Here is a 19,660-nt window from a genome sequence, read left to right as displayed (position 1 = left end):
TAAAATTTAAAACACATTATTTATAAAGTGGCGTCATTAATTAATGTCACTCATTCCGTATCAATATGCGCAGACCGTCACTATGGTTTTCCTCTCTCCTTATGTATGTATGTGTACGTAGCTGCAGCACAACCAATCAAATTAACAGGATTTGGACGTTTAAAAAAACGCGGCTAAGCTACAGAGCTCAGGGAACGAAATACGAAATAACCGCTCGAATATGCTTCCGCGAGTAATTTCTTTTGGCTACGTAGGTTATGAACTTTCGACTAAAAACCGAACTGCAACTTGTAAAACATGCAAGAAGAGAATATCGGATGGAGATGCCACGACGTCCAACTTTGTCCGGCATTTGAAGCTTCACAAAGATCGGTAGGTGGCGCTTTTCTTTTGCTGTAAGATAGCTGACTTTAGCTAACTTCGTGTTAGCATGTGTACTCCGGGTTAAATTGGTGATTATTTACCATAAATCTACGGTGGCCGACAGGTGCAAATGCGCAGCAAAAGAGAAAACATGCAAACAAACAAAAAACACGCGCACAAATTAAATGCAGCAAACAAAAAGAGAGACGCAAACAAAAAAGAAGACACCCCCGAATGAAATGCAGCAAACAAAAAGAGAGACGCAAACAAAAAAGAAGACACCCCCGAATGAAATGCAGCAAACAAAAAGTGTTGAAAACGGAAGTGCTCCAGACCACTAGGGGGAGTCAAAGAGTCGAGACCGAGCCCAGAACGGTATGACTGACACAAAGTCTATCACGCTACCCATAAATTATTCTGTTATTCTATAATATTATAAAAGACGGCGTATCTGAAAATAAATATAGTAATACGTACCTTTACTTTCTTTCAAATTTCTTTCTCTGAATCTTGCATCTGGTCCCATAGAAATGAATACTATTTTCTTTGACTCCCCCTAGTGGTCTGGAGCACTTCCGTTTTCAACACTTTTTGTTTGCTGCATTTCATTCGGGGGTGTCTTCTTTTTTGTTTGCGTCTCTTTTTGTTTGCTGCATTTCATTCGGGGGTGTCTTCTTTTTTGTTTGCGTCTCTCTTTTTGTTTGCTGCATTTCATTCGCTTTTTGCTTGCCGCATTTAATTTGTGCGCGTGTTTTTTGTTTGTTTGCATGTTTTCTCTTTTGCTGCGCATTTGCACCTGTCGGCCACCGTATAAATCCGGTCCTTCAAATGCCTCCACAAATAATGTGCACCGTGTTAGCTCAGGAAGCCGGTGGATAGTGAGCGGGGCTCCGGAACAGAAAGCAGATTCTGGACCTGAACACAGGGAACAGAGTCTCTCTGTCCCATCATGATGATGAGCCGGGTCTAGTATCATCTAAGGATGGTTGGTGTATTTGAAGACATCTACGTTGGGAAATTATATTGACAATATATTGTTTTGACAGGTCAGAGAAAAGAGGAAAAAAACTGCTGTTATGGTTCTTTGTATTGTGCTGTGGAAATGTCAGCATTTTCCTCTTTTTTTATTGAATATCAAGTTTAACAGAACTGGGCAATAAAGTGGTCCAATTTAAAAATGTTTTTTATACTTTGTGTAGCACCTTAAACCACTCTATGAGAAAAAACTAAAATGGTGGGTGCTTGGGTTCGATATCAATGAGGTACCCCATTATGTAGGTAATACCACTGACCTGGTTTGTAACAAATATGACCCAGAGAAATAGAAATTCAGGCAAAATTACTCAGCTTCACTTTATTAACTACTGTGACAGGGAACCCTCACTGTTAATCACCATTGAACTGTAAGCTGTGAATACTTTTAAGTGTTAGGAAAACAAAACAAAAAAAAATGGAAAACAACATATACTTTTCACATAAGGCAGCACATAAGGCAGGCCCACTAAACACTTAATGTTCACAAGCAATGTCCAAGCTAATATATCGTCCTGAACAGTCAGTTCTACTCACGACCTTCAAATGGTGGTGGAGAAATGGGAAAAACCCAAGAAAACCCAACGGTGCAGGCCTGTGACCAACGAGGAGTAGACGTTGAAATCCCAGAGGGAGGACGAAGGAAAGAAACAATTTGAGAGCGGTGCAATTCGGGGAAAACATAGGAAACGCTGAGATGCCTCCCTCCTCTCAACTTCGCAGCGGCTCAACGGCTGCCGCAGGACCGTGGCGCTAAAGCGTTAGCCCACTTAGCTTAGCCCGAAGTCCGTCGCGACCACTTGCTCCGGTCCCCTCTTGGCTGGTCCCTCCAGCGTCAACTGAACTCCTTCAACTTCTCCCGACTTCCGTGCTCTCTCGTCCTGTTGTCCCTTTGTCTCTCCTTTTCGCCTCTCTTCTCTTTCTTATTTATTCCTCTTTTGTTATTGTCTTTTTTTTCTCCTCGTCCGCCTCCGTTCTCCACCCTTACCACTCTCTCCCTTGCTCCCGCCTTCTCCTCCTCTCCACCAATCCCCATCCCGCACCGGACAAACTGTCCCCACTGCCAATGAAAATGGTGAGATCAGAGAATGCGCAGTGCAGCTTACGTCACACTGCTTCTTTCAGTTACAATATTTACACAATAGCTCACTAACAAACAATAGTTTTAATCATCAAATAAGATAATTACTCAATAGTGACCTTTATATTATTCAACTATTAAGGTGAAGGAAAATACCAATGTATTTCTTTCAGAAAGAAGAATACTAAACACTTAGTTGTTCACCAATGTATGTTTGAGTAAACAGTAATTTACTTTTAATATACTTGTATCTTATTTTGAACTATGTAAAATTAACCTTAACAAATAGTAACTACCATAACCTCAGTTTATCACTGGGCTACATTTGTGTTCAGCTACACATGTTCTATCATTTGAGATAAATACATATTTTAAAACGAACAAATGGTCTATTATTTGAATTTTATGTATAATTGCAAATTATAAAAATAAAATAAAATAAAAACGACTTGAAATGAAAGGTTCCTGACTTGACTCGACTTTTGCCTGTCTTTGCTTGAGACTTGACTCGGACTTGAGGACAAAGACTTGAGGATTACTTGAGACTTGCAACACAGTGACTTGGTCACACCTCTGCTGGGAAGCCATTAGCTTTATTGTATTATTATATTGCAGCAAGATGTGAACAATTGATGTTTTTCTGTCTGTATGAAACCTCAGAACCGGATATAAAAAAAAACTACCAAATTTCTGTTTAGTTAATATTTTATTAAAATCACCTACAAAATTATTACAAAAGAAAAACAATGTTTGGCAACATGAAAACCCAGAGGAATAAAACTTAACTGAACACCTGGATTTGAACACATTAAATTAAATGTTGACCATAATTAATTAAAATGTCTTCAATCAGTTGGAACCAATAAACATATAAACAGCTTCATATTAGAGAAGTTAATGAGAACAAATGACGCGACGGGAGGAAACCTTCAAAAACCTGGAGTCTGATCATGTTTCTGTTTCTGTGCAGATGTAAATGTGAAATAAATAAACGGTGACACACACCATGCCGGTGTTGGTGTGTGTGTTATGAGTAGAAGGTGAGGACACTCTGGTGGTTTCCTCGGACCAGCAGCAGCGGAGGAAGGTCTTTGGACAGCGTTTCCAACCAGCACATGTAGAGGGCGCTAGACACGGTGCCCTTCCTGGCCAACGGCATGCTTCTGCTCACACACACACACACACACACAAATAATCATTTATATTAGAGAAATTTAAGATTAAAATATCCCAAAAATATAACTTTGAAAACATGTAGCGCACTTAGCTTCCCCTAAATACATTTTTACAGATAAAATACTTTGCTGTTTTGCAAACTTTAGCTAATGAGCTAATAGACTAAATTAGTTTGTCCTGAGAAATTCCAAGGCGCTAATTTACTTGACTGCATTATAAGCTTTTGGTTGAAGGTTAAAGTGAATTTGAGCTAATCTTTCATTTAACGCTTCAGCATTTTTGCTAATTTTAAAAAACATTCGATTAGTTATACTTTTTAAAAGTTTCGTTAATAGTGCAGCAAAGTTTACATTTAGCGCTTTAGTTTCTACTAAATTAGCTTTTGAAGAGAAACCGTAAAGCACTAATTTACTTGGCTGTATTGTAAGCTTTAATAAAATTCCACTAATGTGCTAATAGCTGATCTAATTTATTTTTTAGCATTTTAGCAAGTTTGAAAATGTAAAAATTAAATTGGTGCTCAAAGGTTGTAGCTCACGTTCAGATATAACATGAATTAAAGTTAGCACTTTAGCATTAGCGCCCGCTAAATATATTGTTGGTGTAGCACCTTAGCATTAGCAGAACTAATGTTTATGATTGGTGCGTTAGCTTTGCGCTGTGTTAGGTAATATCAGGTTTATTGTAACAAGTGGAATAAATGGGTTGGTTTCTCTCATAGGAAGCTGAAGGAGTCCTTACACCACGATTAGCTTGGCGCTGCTGGAGTGTTCCTTCAGCAGCTCGTTCAGTCGGATCTGACGGTTGGTCTGGAGGAGAAGTCATAAATTCATCTTTGTTTCACTAATGAGTTCAGGTTTTATCAGGGTCGGTGTGAGTGAGAAGAGAGAACCTTGGCTTTGTAGAGCTCCAGCTCGTTGTCGGTGATCCTCCAGGGCTCCTGGGCCTTCAGCCTCTCTGCAGCCTCCTGCTCCATGTCGTCCTCCTTCAGCCGGTACGGCTCGATCAGCTCCTTAAAGCTCAGCTTACTGTCACAGCAAAAACACTGTTGGAAATATCTCTAAATTATGGATTTACAACACAGTTAGCTGCAAAACTTGAGCTACATTTGGTGTCAAAAAGGAAAAGTTTTGCTGAGATTTATTAGTTTTTAATTGATATGGAACAGGCTGAGACTGCATAGTTTCCCTCACCAGGTGTTTTGATTTAGATTTAATATTTTCTATTACTGAGCTCTTGGTTTCATACCAGTTTACCAGTTGTGTTTCCATTGAACCAGAGACTGAACCCCAGCAGGTTTAGCTGTCTGTCAACCGGAGGAGAGGCAGAAGGCTTTAGTCTTACTTGTGTTTTTTGGGTTTCACGTTGATGTCTCCGAGAACGTTGATGTCAGAGAAGTCGATTCTGAACCTGCTGAGCAGCGTGGCCATCCTGCAGAGACGAAGTGGCAGATTGGAGCGATCGGGACAGAAATCCTGCCGTCTGGACTCGGCTGGACAGAAAACAGCAGACGGAGACTCACGCTCGGCGGTCGTGGTCGATCCGGTTGATCTTTCCACCAATGAAGACCCGGATCCTGCAGTCGGCCCATTTGCTCCTGTTGGTCAGCAGGTAGGGGATCAGCAGAGTCAGACCTGAGGAAAACACAAGAAAACAGGTTTGTTTTCACTTTAACAGGATTTCCTCTGTTCTTCTCTGATTCCTGGTATTAAAAGGATTAAAGAAACATCTGAACGGTTCAGTAACACGCAGTGAAATGCTAAACAGAACTGGTTCTGTCTGAATGTGGGTTCATAAGTTTGGTGGAATACATTTTAAAATCTGACCTCCGTCGTCAAACAGCCACCAGACGTCGATGGTTCCCTTCCCCTGTTTCTTCTTGAACATCTGGCTGCTCTCCAGCAGGCGCTGGTCAGTCAGACTCAGAGGACTTTTGGTCTCTGTAGCTGCAGAGTAAAATATTTAACATCTAAATGTGATAATCGGTGATTAAAAGCAGCAGTTCAGGTTTTCCTCTACCTCTGATGATGAGCGGGCTGCTCTGGTTGCTGTGGGTTTTGGATGGACAGGAATCTGAGTCCGAGTCTTTAGCCGGACCGACGGAAATCAGAACATCTTTGCTTTCCTTTGGCGGTTTCTCACTGGGCGACAGCAGCTCATCTACAGATTAAAACACCTTTGTTTCTGACATTTCCTAAAACTTAGAACTGCATTAGAATGAAGTTCAGGAAGACGTTTCTGGTTCTTTTTATGTTTCATTTGCTTGGAAAAGCAAGAAAGAAGAACTGAGGATATGAATTTGGAGAAAACGACGTTGAAAACTGACATATTTACAGTAAAAACACGGAGGTACCTTGTCCTGGAATGTGAGAGATGTCCAGACCATCCATCAGCCTGAGGATCACCACGCCAAACTGCAGGTCAAACGCATCACTGCAACGTTTTACAACAAAACTTTGTGTCACAAAAGATTCATGGACAGAGAAGACGATGAAATCAGCAGATCTGGAACAGAGACTAAAATATTCAGGGAGTTCAGAAACGTCGCGCTAACGTATGACGCTTATAGATAGCTACCATTTTTCTTTGATGTACAAGATGCAGGTGACCAGATTAGCCTGCTAGATGCTAGCCTGTCCACGGCTGATGTTAGCATATGAAAGGCTAATGTTTACATATAAAGATAAGATACTTTATTAGTTTCCTGTAGGAGAAATTTGTCTAGGAAGAAGGCTATCCAAGGCTAACACTAGCTTATCATGCTAATGGACAGCATAAGAAGTAGATAATGCAGTAGATGACCAGCCTAGGAAAGCTAGTTAGCCTCTCCAAAGCTAATGCTAGCCAGTATTCTCCTTCTCATTTGGCGGTGCTGGTCGATCATTAATCAGATCAATATCTATCTTTGGCGTAGCTGTAGCTTCCTGCAACAAGGAAGTTTCCACCACTGGTGCCCAGTAGTCTTAATCTTGGCACTAAAATCGCTCCATACAAAGGGAGTAAGTTGACTCAGGTAAATGATTGGGATGTTTTCTTTGGAGGTTTTCAGGGAAATTGGTGAGACCCAGAACTTTCTGGAGGAACCGTGTTTCCTGTTTGGACCTCGATTAGGATCAGGGCAATGAATGAATGGGCGGATATTTCTGATGTTCTTAAAGCTACAACATATAAATTGTTAAATTTCAGCCCTCACTGTATTGTGTTGATGTAATTCTCCAGGTCTCTCATGTTTCCGTCGCTCCAGTTGGTTTTGAAACCCATGACCAGCGTGTTGGGCTTCAGACGACCCAAACCAACCGCCTGGAGCAAAGAAGTCACCATGGAGAATCTTTTAATTTAATTTAACGGGTTTTAATTCACATATCAGATCTGAGAGCAGTCTTTGTACCTGGAGGAGTAACTGCGCCCCGTGCCTCAGGTTGTCTGCAAAAACCGGAGAATAAAAAGCCTTGATCCGTTTTTTAATCAGCCAGCGTCGACACCGAACGTAGTCCTGGGAAAGATCCTTGAAGTTTGGCCGCCGGGAAACCTGGAGGAGGAAACGGAGACACGGTTGGAGAAACTGTTGCATGAAACATTCCCGCAGGACGCTGAGTGCAGTTCGCACCGTCCTGACGTGACCGCAGACCATGAGGCTGACGTTCTTGGTGAACGAATGAACCAACTGCAGCAGCGCCGGGCGGGAGTTTGGGTAACCGGCCAGAACCAAACACTGCGGCCTGAAAAAGGAAAGAAAGAGAACGCATCAAGGAGAAAACAGCCACGCTTCTGGTGAGAATCTGCAAAGTTTCTGAGGAAGACCTGAAGTTTTTGACGTGGTCCTCGACACTGGACAGGTTGAGGCAGTGGGTCAGAGCCTGGTTATAGATCAGAGCCTGAGTGGATGAACCCCAGTTCACATCTACAGGGTAAAAACACAAAAATCAGAAAACAAATGGAATACAAGGTAAAATATCAGTGATGAATTAAATTTTTAAAAAGTAGATGCAGGGCTAAAAGAACCGATTTCAGCCTGGATTTAGACTTTAACCAGCAGGAAAAATCAACTGCAGTAGCCACTGTTTAACCCTAAGAGGGCAGCACTGAGACACTTCTAGGCTTAATATTGCAGAATTAAACACATTTACACAAAAATGTCACAATTTGAACAAACACAGAACCCTTAAGAATCAATTTAGACAATTTATCTGTGGTTAAGGTTTAGTAGCGTCATGGTGACACTGCAGGAACAGAAAGCATTTAATAATTAAATTAACTTTTAATTAGTTATCTACGTCTGCTATTATAAGATTGCATTTTAATGATTTGATTACATATTGTATTATATTTAATGTAGCTATTTCATGTTACATTCATTTAATAATTTAATAATGTATTTGTTCATTTAAATTTGTCCCTTTTGGCCCTCCATACACATGCAAACCTCTGGCTTCTGGGATGGATGGATAAATGTGAGTTAAACTAAACTAAAATATATTAAATTTGACATCTTTTAAAAACAAATCCATGCCGTGTTTCATTCAACCAACCTCTAAAATGCCTGATATGTTGAGATTTTATATTATTTTTGGGGTTATTAAGACATTTTTAGAAGATTTTAGAGGTTTTGGTGTATTTTTTCAGAGATGTTCCCACTGATGGTGAATATTTAAGTTCTTCTTCTGTGGTTTTGCCTCCTTCTCACCTGGTTTCTTGTATCCGACGTAGATGTAGAGGGCGAGGATGATGAGCAGCGTGACGAGGGCGGCCCACCAGTTGATGACAAACATCACAACGCAGCACAGGACGGCCCCAGCCAGAGAAACCCACATGTTGTAGTACTTGAAGCTAGGGCGCCACCCTGTGGAGAAATAGGGAATCAGCACACCAGAGCGATTTCTGCAGGAATAAAGTTTGATTTTATGGATTTAACCTGGAGAGTTGGCCAGGGAGGCATGGAAGACAGAGAAGTTGATGAGCGCATAAGAGGCCAGGAAGAAGTTGGAGATGATGGGAGCGATGATGTTCAGTTCGGCTGGTCGGACACAAACAGATTCGTTAGCTTTGTGTTTAGATATTTATTCTGTTTTTATCTGAGAGGATGAAGCTCAGCTGCCCACCGATGAGGATGAAGGCGAGGCCGATGCAGAAGGTCAGGACGTATCCGCGCAGAGGCTCGTTGTTTTTACCGTAACCTTTCGCAAAAATCCCCAGACCAGGATAGATGTTGTCCTTACAGAGAGCCTGGAGAGCCAACAGCTGCTGTTAGAAAATACATCTGGGCCTTCGAGTTTTATTCACATTACTCATTTATTTAAGAAAGAAACAAAATATGAAAAGAAAAAATGGAAATTAGGATGACAGAATGGCTCTTTTGCACCTGATTTGCTCCATTTTTATGCTTTAATTGTCATTAAATAATCAAATAAAAGACTAATTCTTAAAGGTCAAACTGCCCCACAAAGCTACAGGGAAATGGCGGCATTAACATTAATAATATGATAATATAATATAAAGCAGACAGAAATGGAAAATTTAAGAGAACGGAAATTAAGTGAAATACAAAAAATATATACAAAATGTAAATGTGAAATATTTTCCGTTGAATAGTTTAAACAAAAAATAAAAGAAAGTAAAACGGGACCAAAAAAAATTAGATGGAGCAAAATTATAATAAACATAAAACAACACAAAATGTAAATAAAATATTAGACACCATGAAAACCTGAATTAATTTCTAATAAAACAATAAAATCAGATAAAATATACATATTAAAAAAGGTAAAAGAAAAAATACAAAAAACTTAAATTGTGAATCAAATAAAAATTTTTTCATCTGACCTGGAAGACTTTGGGTGCGCTGACCAGTGAAGCTAAAGCTGAAGACAAAGTAGCTGAAAAAATCCCTGCAGTGATCAACGGCCCAAAGTACGACACCAGACTCATTACCTGGACACACACACACACACACACACACACACACACACACACACACACACACACACCTTTTACTTTAAATACACTCTGGACATCTGATCGACTGGCTGTTCTATCCTCACACATGAAAACATTTATCCAGAATTTCTCTTTTTCATTGATCCGATTTGATTGAGCTGCTTCATGAACAGAAAAATTCAGTAACAGAGGCTGATAGATTCCTGATAGCTGGGATCGGACCGGCCCAAGATATATGCAAGTTAAATATCTGGACCACCAGGGGGCTCCAAAGAGCACCAGCTAGCATAATAAAATATATATATTGAAAATAACATTGGATAGTACAAACTAAATGCTATTAAAACAAAAATGTCTAAAATGTTTTTATAGTTTATACACATATGATAAATTAATCCCGTATAACATGTCAAACTTGTTAACTGACTGTAAATTTAATGTTTATCAGCTGATGTTACTTATAAATAACTAAAATAAAATCACACACTTAATATTCTGCATCTCAAAATCTTTTTTTTTTTCATTTGCTGCTCTCATAAAGTTAAATTTAATAGTCATGTTAAAAGCTATGATAACACTGGCATGATGTAAGCTAATTACAAAGGATGCTAATTGTGGTAGGGATGTTAAACATACAGAGTAGTGTAGAAATGATAAAGCATGTTGGTAAAGGCGAATGGGGGCCCAGAATGACAATCTACTTTGGGCCCCAAAAAGGCTCTGGCCGGCCCTGGCTGGGCTGTAACAGATACTCAGAGTGTGTTTTAGTCCAGAGCCGTCCTGTGGTCACATTAGCAGCAGCGTGGTGTGTGTTGGAGCGCGCTCAGTGAGATCAGTGTCAGCGGGTTGGAAGTGAGCGCAGGCGGCGGCCATAATGCGCTCATTCAGGTCCGACCAGCACCAATCTTGTGACCCAGAACAACGGACGCCATTATCTCTGTACGGCTCTCTGCATGATGCTGAGAACCGTTCTGTTTCTAACAGACACACACACACACACACACAGTCTGAGGGCATCTATACTCCCTCAGCATCACTCCAACACCTTCTAACCAGATTAAGTTGTGACAAAGTTTTCTGCAGCAGCAGAAATGATGGTGGCGGCCTGGTGTTGGTGCGGCGGCGTGTGGACGGCTGTGACGTGTTTTGGACTCTGGGAAGTGGGACAGCGTTGTGTCCTGACACGGCATCGCCAGCGGCCAGAGAGCGATGGGCCTCCAGGGAAAACAATGACGGTGGGTGTGTTGATGCACGTCGCTCTCTGTCCGCTCCCTGGCCTTTACGTAACACACATTCCCAAGCTTCTCTGCATCTTTCCTCAAATATCAAATATCTTAGCCTCTCTTCAAAACAGGAAAGACACAAGAACATGTTAGGTGATGATCCTCATAAAACATGAAATTACCACAAGATCAGTGACCTATATCTGCTCAGATCATCAACTTCTCAGTAACTAAGCTAAATATTTAGTTCCCAGCACTTTGTAAGCTTGCTAATTTTTTATTTGAATTAACATGATGAAAAGTTGGCTTTGAAAATTAATTAATTTTTATTGTCATTATAGGCTAAATAACCCAAAATATTGCTGTTAATTTTTGAGTGTGTAACAGCTTGAAACACACAGAAAACAAGATATTAAAAAGAGGAAAAAAATTCAACAGCAACAATTTCATTAATTGTGACTTTTCATTCTTATTTATTGTATTATTGGTGTCAGATTGAGAGACTTTATAACAATAGTTTCTGTCTGAATCTCTGACAAGATAGATGTGGTGCCCAGATTTCATTACAGAATTTATAATAAGATTGTATGTTGGTTGTGTCCATGTCTTTAATTTTGATTAATCAGTCACGTAGTTTATTTTTTTTTTTTAAAAAGTTAACGCAATTGATCGCTTTTTATCCCCAGGCGGAACCTTTGCATTCATGCGTTTCTGGTGCGACCTTAAATCTGACGCACAAGCTACATCCACAAACAACGATGGAAGACGAAGCTGCTTCCCTCTGCCGGTTAATTTCTGCTTCTAAACCTGATCTCATCTGACGGGACGCTGAACTGGCTGTTGTTGCGTTAAAGTTGTGCTAAACGGAATTAGCCTACTAGCAAAGCTATTCAAGCCTAAAGTAGCATCAATGCTAACGTCCACACTGCGATGAGGCAATTACACCAATTAACTTGATTAAAATGGAGGGATGGTCTGGCCCGAGGTGTTTCTACCTGGAAGTCGTTCATCAGGCCGTACTGGCAGCCTCCCTCCTTACAGATGGAGAAATCGTAGCCCAGCGTACAGGCGGCGTCTGTGCAGTTCACCGTGTCGCTCACCGTGTCGTTGTGGTCACCAGTCGCATCTCTCACAATACAGGAACCTGAGAAACGACAGGAACTTCACCGAAGGAGCAAAAACAACAACAACAACCAGGCCTTTAAGGTACATTTAATCTGAATTTAACTTTGATTTTTAAATCAAAGAGTCTTTAAAAAATGTAAGACAAAAAATATACAAATAAATTGTCCCAGAAGTTGTTGCAATAAATGATAATATTGTTGTTTTGAGACCATTTTCATGTAATATATTGATGGATATATTGATGGTGGCAATAATAATGCAAGAATACCCTCTAACACTGTGATAAGGACATCCCACAATGCAACTGGCAGACATTTTAAAATCCAAAATAAAATAATCAGATACAATAAATAAAATGGAAATAATAACTTCACACAATCTAATCCATAAATAATATGGATTATATGTTTTATAAGAAAAATTACATTTCACAAGATATTAATCAAATTGGAGCTCATTTTAATTTAGCATTCAATCAATTGACTAATTGCTTATTGCGACGTGTTTAAATATAATAATTTTACGTCTGGCTAAACATTAGCTCGGTTATAGCTAAAATAAAATAATGTATATTTAAATGAACCTGCAGAAAAGGCAACAGCCACGTAGGTGAAGCCTGTGATGAGGATGGCCAGCAGGGTTCCTTTAGGGATCGCAGACTGAGGGTCCTAACGGCGAAGAAATGAAAATATTCACTTTTAATTAGATTATTTTATGAAAACAAAACCAGAAAAAATTAAAACAAGTAGATTAATCTATTTTAAGGTCCCTACACAAAGCCCTGAGGAACACCAGATATTTTAGCTGGCAGAGAGACCTAAAATTTCTATTTAAATTGATTATGTATTTATTTTATGCGATAAAAACGCACAGCGAGGTCACCAGAGATGTTGGCTCCTGCTAGGATCCCAGTGGCAGCAGGGAAGAAAATCGCAAACACAGAGAAAAACGTTTCTTCTTCTCTAAAATCTGGACCGAAGTTCTCAAAAAGGATGGCAGCTGAGAAACAGGACAGTTAAAAAAGAGTCAAATAAAATCTGGAGTAACAATTTAAGAGGATGGTTAACATGTAGGATGTAAACTTACTGTGGTAACCAAAGAATCCTTTGGGCTCTTTGTTGTCCACCGGGATGAAAGAGCCGAGGAAGTAGTTAGCGATAGCCGCTAGCAGGATCACCAAGAGGACGATCTGAGCCTGATGGATCCAGAGAACAAAAGGATTCAATTACTTAACTGCATGAACAGAAAGCACTGCAAACTCACAATCTTACAAAGTATTTTTATCCTGTTTCTAGTGCAAATATCTTCCTACACTTAAAACAAGACAAAAATAAATTTTCAGCAACATATATGAGATTTTTTTTTTTTTAACTCAAAATTCATTAATTTTGATAAAAAAGTTCTAGTTCCACTGGCAGATTATTTAATTCATAACCAAAATCTTTTACCCTGTTAGAAATGAAATGATGTGCTAGTGGAACTAGAACTTTTTCATCAAAATGAAGGAATTAATGACTCAAAATAAACTCATATGTTGCTGAAAAATTACTTGTAAGTTTGTTTTGTCTCATTTGAAGTGTAATAAGATGTTTGCACTAGAAACTAGACCTAAGACTTAATGAGTTAGTGATGCATTTACCCAAAAAAAGAAAATATAAAACTTCATTTAACTCAAACAAAATGTTAACATAGATTCTTAAAGGAAAAATCATTATAAAATCCTTATACTGTAGGAGAACGACTGTCAGTATTCAAGATGCTCCATGAACTGACTACTGAACACATTACTGTCAAAAGAAAAAATAAAATGTACCTTTGATGAATCTGTAAGAACTAACAACTTTGGTTCATCATTTTTAATAAACCAAATGTATAATTTCCTGTTTTTTCAGTGTTTTCTTACCTTGGCTTCCCACTCCATCCCAGCTACGGAGATTCCCAGCAGCAGGATGACGGTCAGCGTCCCGACGATGCGAATGTCGTTCAGCTCATCGGTCATCAGAGCGTCGACATCCTGCAGCAAAGCAGCAGGAAAATGTTTCATTTTAGGCCTAATCTTCATCATCAGACAGGTTTTAAAATGTTTTATAAAGTTCTTACACTGAGCATCTCAACCACCGTCTCAGCAAAACCCACGACGTACATGGCCACCGCCACAGCGTTGGCGAAGGCGAAGATGAGACCGATGGAGCCTCCGAACTCTGGACCCAGACTTCTGGAGATCAGGTAGTACGCTCCACCTCAAGTAATCATTAATACGTACAGATGACAAATACTGCTGCATAAGAGCTCTTAAATTAAATCTTATTGTATTTATTAATGATTATAGTGACAATTTTTACAATATTTTATCTGATAATATTGAATCTTCTGCTAATATTAGGATTTTATTCTGTTATTCTGTCTGGCTCTGATACTCAGTCATGCAGATCTTATTTATTTTAGTCCTAAAATCAGAGAAAAATCCACGTATTTAATCTTAGATGTGGTTAAAACTGAATCTTTCCCTCTATCTGCTCTGCTGAATCCGTCTGAAGTTTTCCTCCTGCTGGTCGGTTCCTCACCTCCACGTACGAAGCCGTTGGTTGCTATGGCGGAGGTCGACAGGCCGGTGATGGTGGTGACCAGAGTGGCCATGAGGATGATGGCGATGGTGAGTCCTGTTTCACAAAAACACCTAAACCGTTAAAACCCTGAACAAGAAAAGCTCCTTCACTTCACGCCCAACATCTGAGAACAAAAACCAAACTTTAACTCCAACGTTCGTCTGGATGGGAGATTTTCACCCACCGATTCCAGCCTGACCAACGATCCAGGACATCCTGATGAAGAGCATCACTCCCCAGATGTTCAGCATGCAGCGCACCTGGAACACGTTTCTACAGGTTAACAACACCTGACTGCCGTAAACACTCAGTGTATCAGAGACTCCATCTGTCGTCACCAACCAGGACGCCCTTCACCCAGCCGAACTTCACCGCTCCTCCCTTCGCCTCCTTCGCCATCAACGCCGCCGCCTCCTCGGCTGCTGACGGCTCCTCGCCGTTGACCAGGCCGTCCTCGAACGGCTCCTGAAGGGAAAAGGAATTTCAAAAAGAAGAAATGTCAGGAAAAATATCCAGGTAAATCAAGAAAGTGGGTCAGAGTTTCAACATTTGTTTTCTAAATTCTTCAGCGGTTCTTTGGTAGGATGACGTATCAGGGCCATTGTTGATAGAAAAAGGAATAAATTTCAACCAAAAAACTGAAATTAGTCTCAAAAATTTACTAGAAAAACTTCGAAATTTATGAGCCTGAAAATTTTAAAGTTTTCTATAAAAAACTCATAAATTGTTCTAATAATCTTAGAATTTTTCTAGAAAAAATAAGGAAATTTCTGAGTTTGAAAAGTTGAAATTGTGAGATTAACCTCAGAAATGTTCTAGACAAAACAGGAAGTTGGAAAAAAAAACTTTAGACATTTTGAAAGGTCAAACATTTTTGAACTTTTGTAAATTTTCTGACTTTCAATTTGTTAGAAAATGGGAGTTTTGAGAATAATCTCAGAAATTTTCTAGAAAAAAGTGGAAATTTCTGAGTTTGAAAAGAAGAAAATTTGCTAGAAAATTTCTGAGGAACCATTTATTGATGTCTGAGATGTTTTGAAAAGTGAAAAGATTGTTAAAGTTTATAGAACAGAATCTAGACCAGAGTTTCCTGGTTGTTTGGCTCTGTTGACCCTGTGGGGCCTCGACGTTTACAGCATGGACGGTTCTAGATGGGGGCCGTCAGGGGCCAGTGTCCCTGTAGAACGAATAAAGGCGTCGAGTTTGTTCTAATAAAGATTGGAGTCTAAATTGACAGAGCAAGTCAACTAAAACTACAGCTGAAAAATCACAAAGAAAAGAGTTTTAGTTGCTTTTGACAGTCAGTCATGTTTTTATGCTTTAATGCTTTTAAAACTAAACAGATTGACTGTAAATGCTGATTTTTGTCTATCTAAACATATCTATCCCAGTAGAAATGAGCCTTTTTGTTAAAGACTTGACTAGAACAAACCCTGCACCTTTATTTCCCCCCAGCATCAACAGTATATTGAAATGTTAGCATGGTGATGAGCCTGATGGCTGTTCGGCTAAATGAGGCTCCATGAATGTCAGGCCTTCAAATCTCCAAAACTCACTGATAGAAAACTGCAGCAAAGAGAAAAAAGAAGAAAAGAGTTCCTCTCTGTCAAACAGAAACATGAAGTTTGCTGACGGGACGTTTTTTTAGCCACTGAGTCTGAAACAAAGGAAGGATGGTGGAGGACCTGTGATGCTGTGGGCCAGTTGTTCTTCTAAAGGCCCTGTTAGTCGGTGGAATGATCAAATAATTAAAAAAACATCTGTTAGCTTCTGCCAGAGATCTTTGAAAATCATCGGTTCATTCAGCTGTAAAACCAGCAGGGAAATGCCAGTCAGTTTTTATTCTCTGTTATTTTTTCATCAATAATTTATCAGATCAAAACTAATATTTTACAGTTTTACAGGTTTTACAGTTCATCAGACTTGCTGTGCAAATAAAGCCAAATGTACGGAAAAGGATGAGGGACACTGAACAAAAATTTACTTTTTTCCTCAGAATTCTGAGAAAAAAGTCAAAAAAATTAAAACATTGAAAATCAGCATTTTGTCTGATTTCCGTACCAACCTGCTCCTCCTAACTAAAACGACTTTGAACGTAAACTGATTATTGTTACTTTATCGAGTTCGTCGTGCAGCTCCGACAGCGACGGTCTGGTGAGTTTCTCCCCGAACGGCGCCGCGGTCTGCCGGTAGAACTCGATGTTCGGTACCGCGTCGATGGTGTTGTGTCCGAAGGTCCGCATGTAGTAGGTGTTGGAGTGGGAGTCAGAGATGTGGGTCTGCCCGGTGCCCGTGGAGTGGAGGCTCACGGAGTCGCTCTTTGCCGTGTCCGGCTCGTGGAAGACATCCGGCGGGGACCCGATGTCCCCGGCGGGGCCCAGACCCGGGTCCATGAAGCCCACCACCTTGAAGCGGCCCTTGGACTCCTCTGGAGCCGGGGCCGCGGCGGAGGAACCCTCCGTCACCACATCCACCTGGAAGCGGCTCTGCGCGGAGCCGCCGGCCCTCAGCGACGGTTTCCTTTCCGACATGATTCAAACGATAACAGAGGAAAAGTTTTACTGCTCCGAACTGGACCCGTCACTTCACAGACATATCGAACTTCAAGCTGAGTGGAAACACAAATCCGATATGAAACGAATCTAGAAACAATATTTTCTCTCCTGCTGAGCTCCGGATGGATGCGCCAGGACGCACAGCGGAGATGCGCAGTCCGTGCGTAAAGGACACCGGACTCTGCCGCAACTCTGCGTTTTTCTCCCTCACATGATGAATCAAGCGCTTTATTGAGATGAGCGTCTCCTCCTCCCTCTGCGCTGCAGGAGACCTGAAGAGGAGGGGATGGAGGCCGTTACGCACCAGAACAATCAAAACAAAACAAAACTAACTTGCATAACTGCAGAAAAAAACAACAGTTTAACTTTTATTAAAACATATTTATACTTTTAGTCTTTGAAACCGGTAGAAAATGAGAATATTTCACATATTCTTTAGGTTTGGTGCGCAGCTCTGTTTTTAACAAAGCCATTTGTTATCGGTGACACACTGAGTCATTCACACAGATCCGCGGCGGGATTAGCATACAGAGAACAACAGCCGCTTTCTGCGCCAAACACTGAACAACAAACCCAGCAGGCACAAACCTGCGCACAGCTTCTGATTCTACAGCTAAATCACTTCATTTACAGCCATTTTATCACTGAGCGGAACGAATGTAACACATTTTATTATGAATATTATCCTGAAACAGATTCTGCTGCAGTTTTAATTCTCAGTTTGTGATTTTGAAGGTGTTTCTGTTTGGGTTCAGAGGGAAGCACCTGTGGATTAAATCCAGCGACAAGAGTCACGTGTCAAACGGCGACATCTGGTGGTTCAACGTGGAACTGCAGGAAAGATCCAGCTGTTAAGAGTCTGAAATTATCTGCTGAAATTTCTGTTAAAACCAGAATAACAAATAGGATGAAGAACATTTTTATATTCCATTTTGTTCTATCATCTCCCTCTTGAAGACATGTTTTAGTTTTTAAGGAATTATAGATATTTACAGTTTTCCAGATAATGATTTAAATACTTCAGATTGCAGGCAGGTCAAACAGTTTTGATATTCCTGCAGAAAAATGTCTGGAAGATCAAAATCCTTCAGAAAATATGGAAACAAGTTAAACCTATTTTCATTTTATTACCAAACTTTAACATCCTCACTGATATAAAATCTTAAAATCTGCAAATTCTTTAACTTTTTTCTTCATCAGCTCCAGTTTTTTTTACATTTGAATCTGAAAGGTAGTTGTACATTTCATTTTGAGAAATTCTTAATTATATGTAGAAAGTTTTCTTCAAATTTTTGCAGCAGATTTATTGGTAATTGACCAGATTGTCGAATTAAAATAAGGAGAAATAAAGCCCCCAAAAAGGCGCCTCTTTGGGGGGGCAGAATAATAATAATAATAATAATAATAATAAACAGCACAGATACAATAGGCCTTCGCAGCGCTTTGCTGCTCGGGCCTAATAAATGAAGCCAGGCTTTTATTTTTTGTTTTAGTAAAGTATTTATGGATCGCCTCAGGTTAAATATTCTCCAGCTGAGCAGAAACGGATCATCAGCTGGTCTCTGTGGTCAGCAGGAATTAGGATTGACCCTGGAAAGAATCACAATCTCCAGGAAAATCCTCCTCAAACAGCCGAGGATTAACGGCCGAAACCGATAACTGGACCTGCTAATCATTTAGCCGAGTTCGTCAGACTTTGGCCCTGAGCAGATTTTAATAACCCACTTTTTATTCTTTTTGTTTGCAATCAGATTAAATTAAATTATTAATCTAATAAATTTCTTCAAGAAACATCAGCAGCTTCTTTCCTTTCATGAACATTTTGTCACCAGTTTTTAACACTCATCAGTTCAAGAAGCAGCAAATGATGAAACAACATTAAATTAAAAATGGACAAATTACAACTAAAAAAAATCCAATTCATGAATAAAGATAAGTATATTTAACTGCTTTGAAAAAATGTCACACCGCTGGATGTTTTATCTTTTATTTTTGTAAAATATTTAGCTCTACTAAATACTGAAGTCACGTTTAATATTTTAATCCTCATTTTGTAGAAACTAGTTTGAATTGTGACATGAAAAGGTTTTTTGTTTCAGGAAAATTTCTGTTGACAAAAAGCCAAATTTTGTTGATTATGATTAATTTGTAAAAACAATAAAAACAGCAAAACGTCCAACAGGGTGAAAAACTTTTAATTGAAGCTTCAGTAAAAAAATCAAACAGTTCAAAAACTGTGAAATAAAAACGTTTCAAAATGAGAGAAAAATGACAAAATTACACCAAAAATAAACTTTTATTTAGAAAATAGATAATTACTTCCCAAAATGAATTCATTTCCCCAAAATAGCATTTATTTCTCAATAGATTTAATAAATCACAACAGTTTAATGCATGAAAAAATGAACCCAGTTTTTGTCTGCACACATATTCACATTCAGTCTTAAATGTTAAATAATCTGAAATGCATATTCATGCATCCTTCAAGTTTCCAAATAATCTGAAATAAACTGAGGTTAAAACATGTTTGAGTAAAACACTGAATTAAAAAAAACACAAAACTAA

The 19,660-nt window shown here is 39.5% G+C and overlaps 1 protein-coding gene and 1 long non-coding RNA gene across 2 annotated transcripts; one reads left to right on the top strand and one right to left on the bottom strand.

Moving 5' to 3' along the window:
* Window positions 1-3,163: 3,163 nt before the first annotated feature.
* On the bottom strand, window positions 3,164-17,341 carry LOC114154761 (solute carrier family 12 member 2). The gene is made up of 26 exons (XM_028034134.1): window positions 16,655-17,341; window positions 14,883-15,005; window positions 14,725-14,800; window positions 14,499-14,594; window positions 14,035-14,174; window positions 13,838-13,948; window positions 13,021-13,129; window positions 12,806-12,933; window positions 12,518-12,602; window positions 11,805-11,953; window positions 9,473-9,580; window positions 8,752-8,875; window positions 8,565-8,666; window positions 8,337-8,492; window positions 7,454-7,553; window positions 7,260-7,371; window positions 7,041-7,181; window positions 6,846-6,952; window positions 6,006-6,085; window positions 5,672-5,812; window positions 5,479-5,598; window positions 5,175-5,286; window positions 4,997-5,083; window positions 4,545-4,680; window positions 4,394-4,461; window positions 3,164-3,639 (listed from the first exon to the last, which is right to left on the bottom strand). The coding sequence occupies exons 1-26, from the start codon at window positions 17,069-17,071 to the stop codon at window positions 3,504-3,506; spliced, it is 3,264 nt and encodes a 1,087-aa protein (XP_027889935.1). The 5' UTR covers window positions 17,072-17,341; the 3' UTR covers window positions 3,164-3,503.
* LOC114154821 (uncharacterized) lies at window positions 14,036-14,654 on the top strand. The gene is made up of 2 exons (XR_003597626.1): window positions 14,036-14,160; window positions 14,472-14,654. It is a non-coding gene; the product is annotated as an uncharacterized LOC114154821 (long non-coding RNA).
* Window positions 17,342-19,660: the final 2,319 nt, after the last annotated feature.

Source organism: Xiphophorus couchianus, chromosome 12 (assembly GCF_001444195.1).
Source record: "Xiphophorus couchianus chromosome 12, X_couchianus-1.0, whole genome shotgun sequence".
Classification (NCBI taxonomy): domain Eukaryota; kingdom Metazoa; phylum Chordata; class Actinopteri; order Cyprinodontiformes; family Poeciliidae; genus Xiphophorus; species Xiphophorus couchianus.
This window is presented reverse-complemented; position numbering and strand designations above follow the sequence as displayed.

Excerpts from the sequence above, each read along its gene's own strand:
- LOC114154761 (XM_028034134.1), bottom strand. The coding sequence starts at position 17,071 with ATGTCGGAAAGGAAACCGTCGCTGAGGGCCGGCGGCTCCGCGCAGAGC. Across the intron at positions 15,006-16,654 it reads TGCACGACGAACTCGATAAA|GAGCCGTTCGAGGACGGCCT; the intron begins GTAACAATAATC and ends TTTTCCCTTCAG. Across the intron at positions 4,462-4,544 it reads TGGAGCTCTACAAAGCCAAG|ACCAACCGTCAGATCCGACT; the intron begins GTTCTCTCTTCT and ends CTTCTCCTCCAG.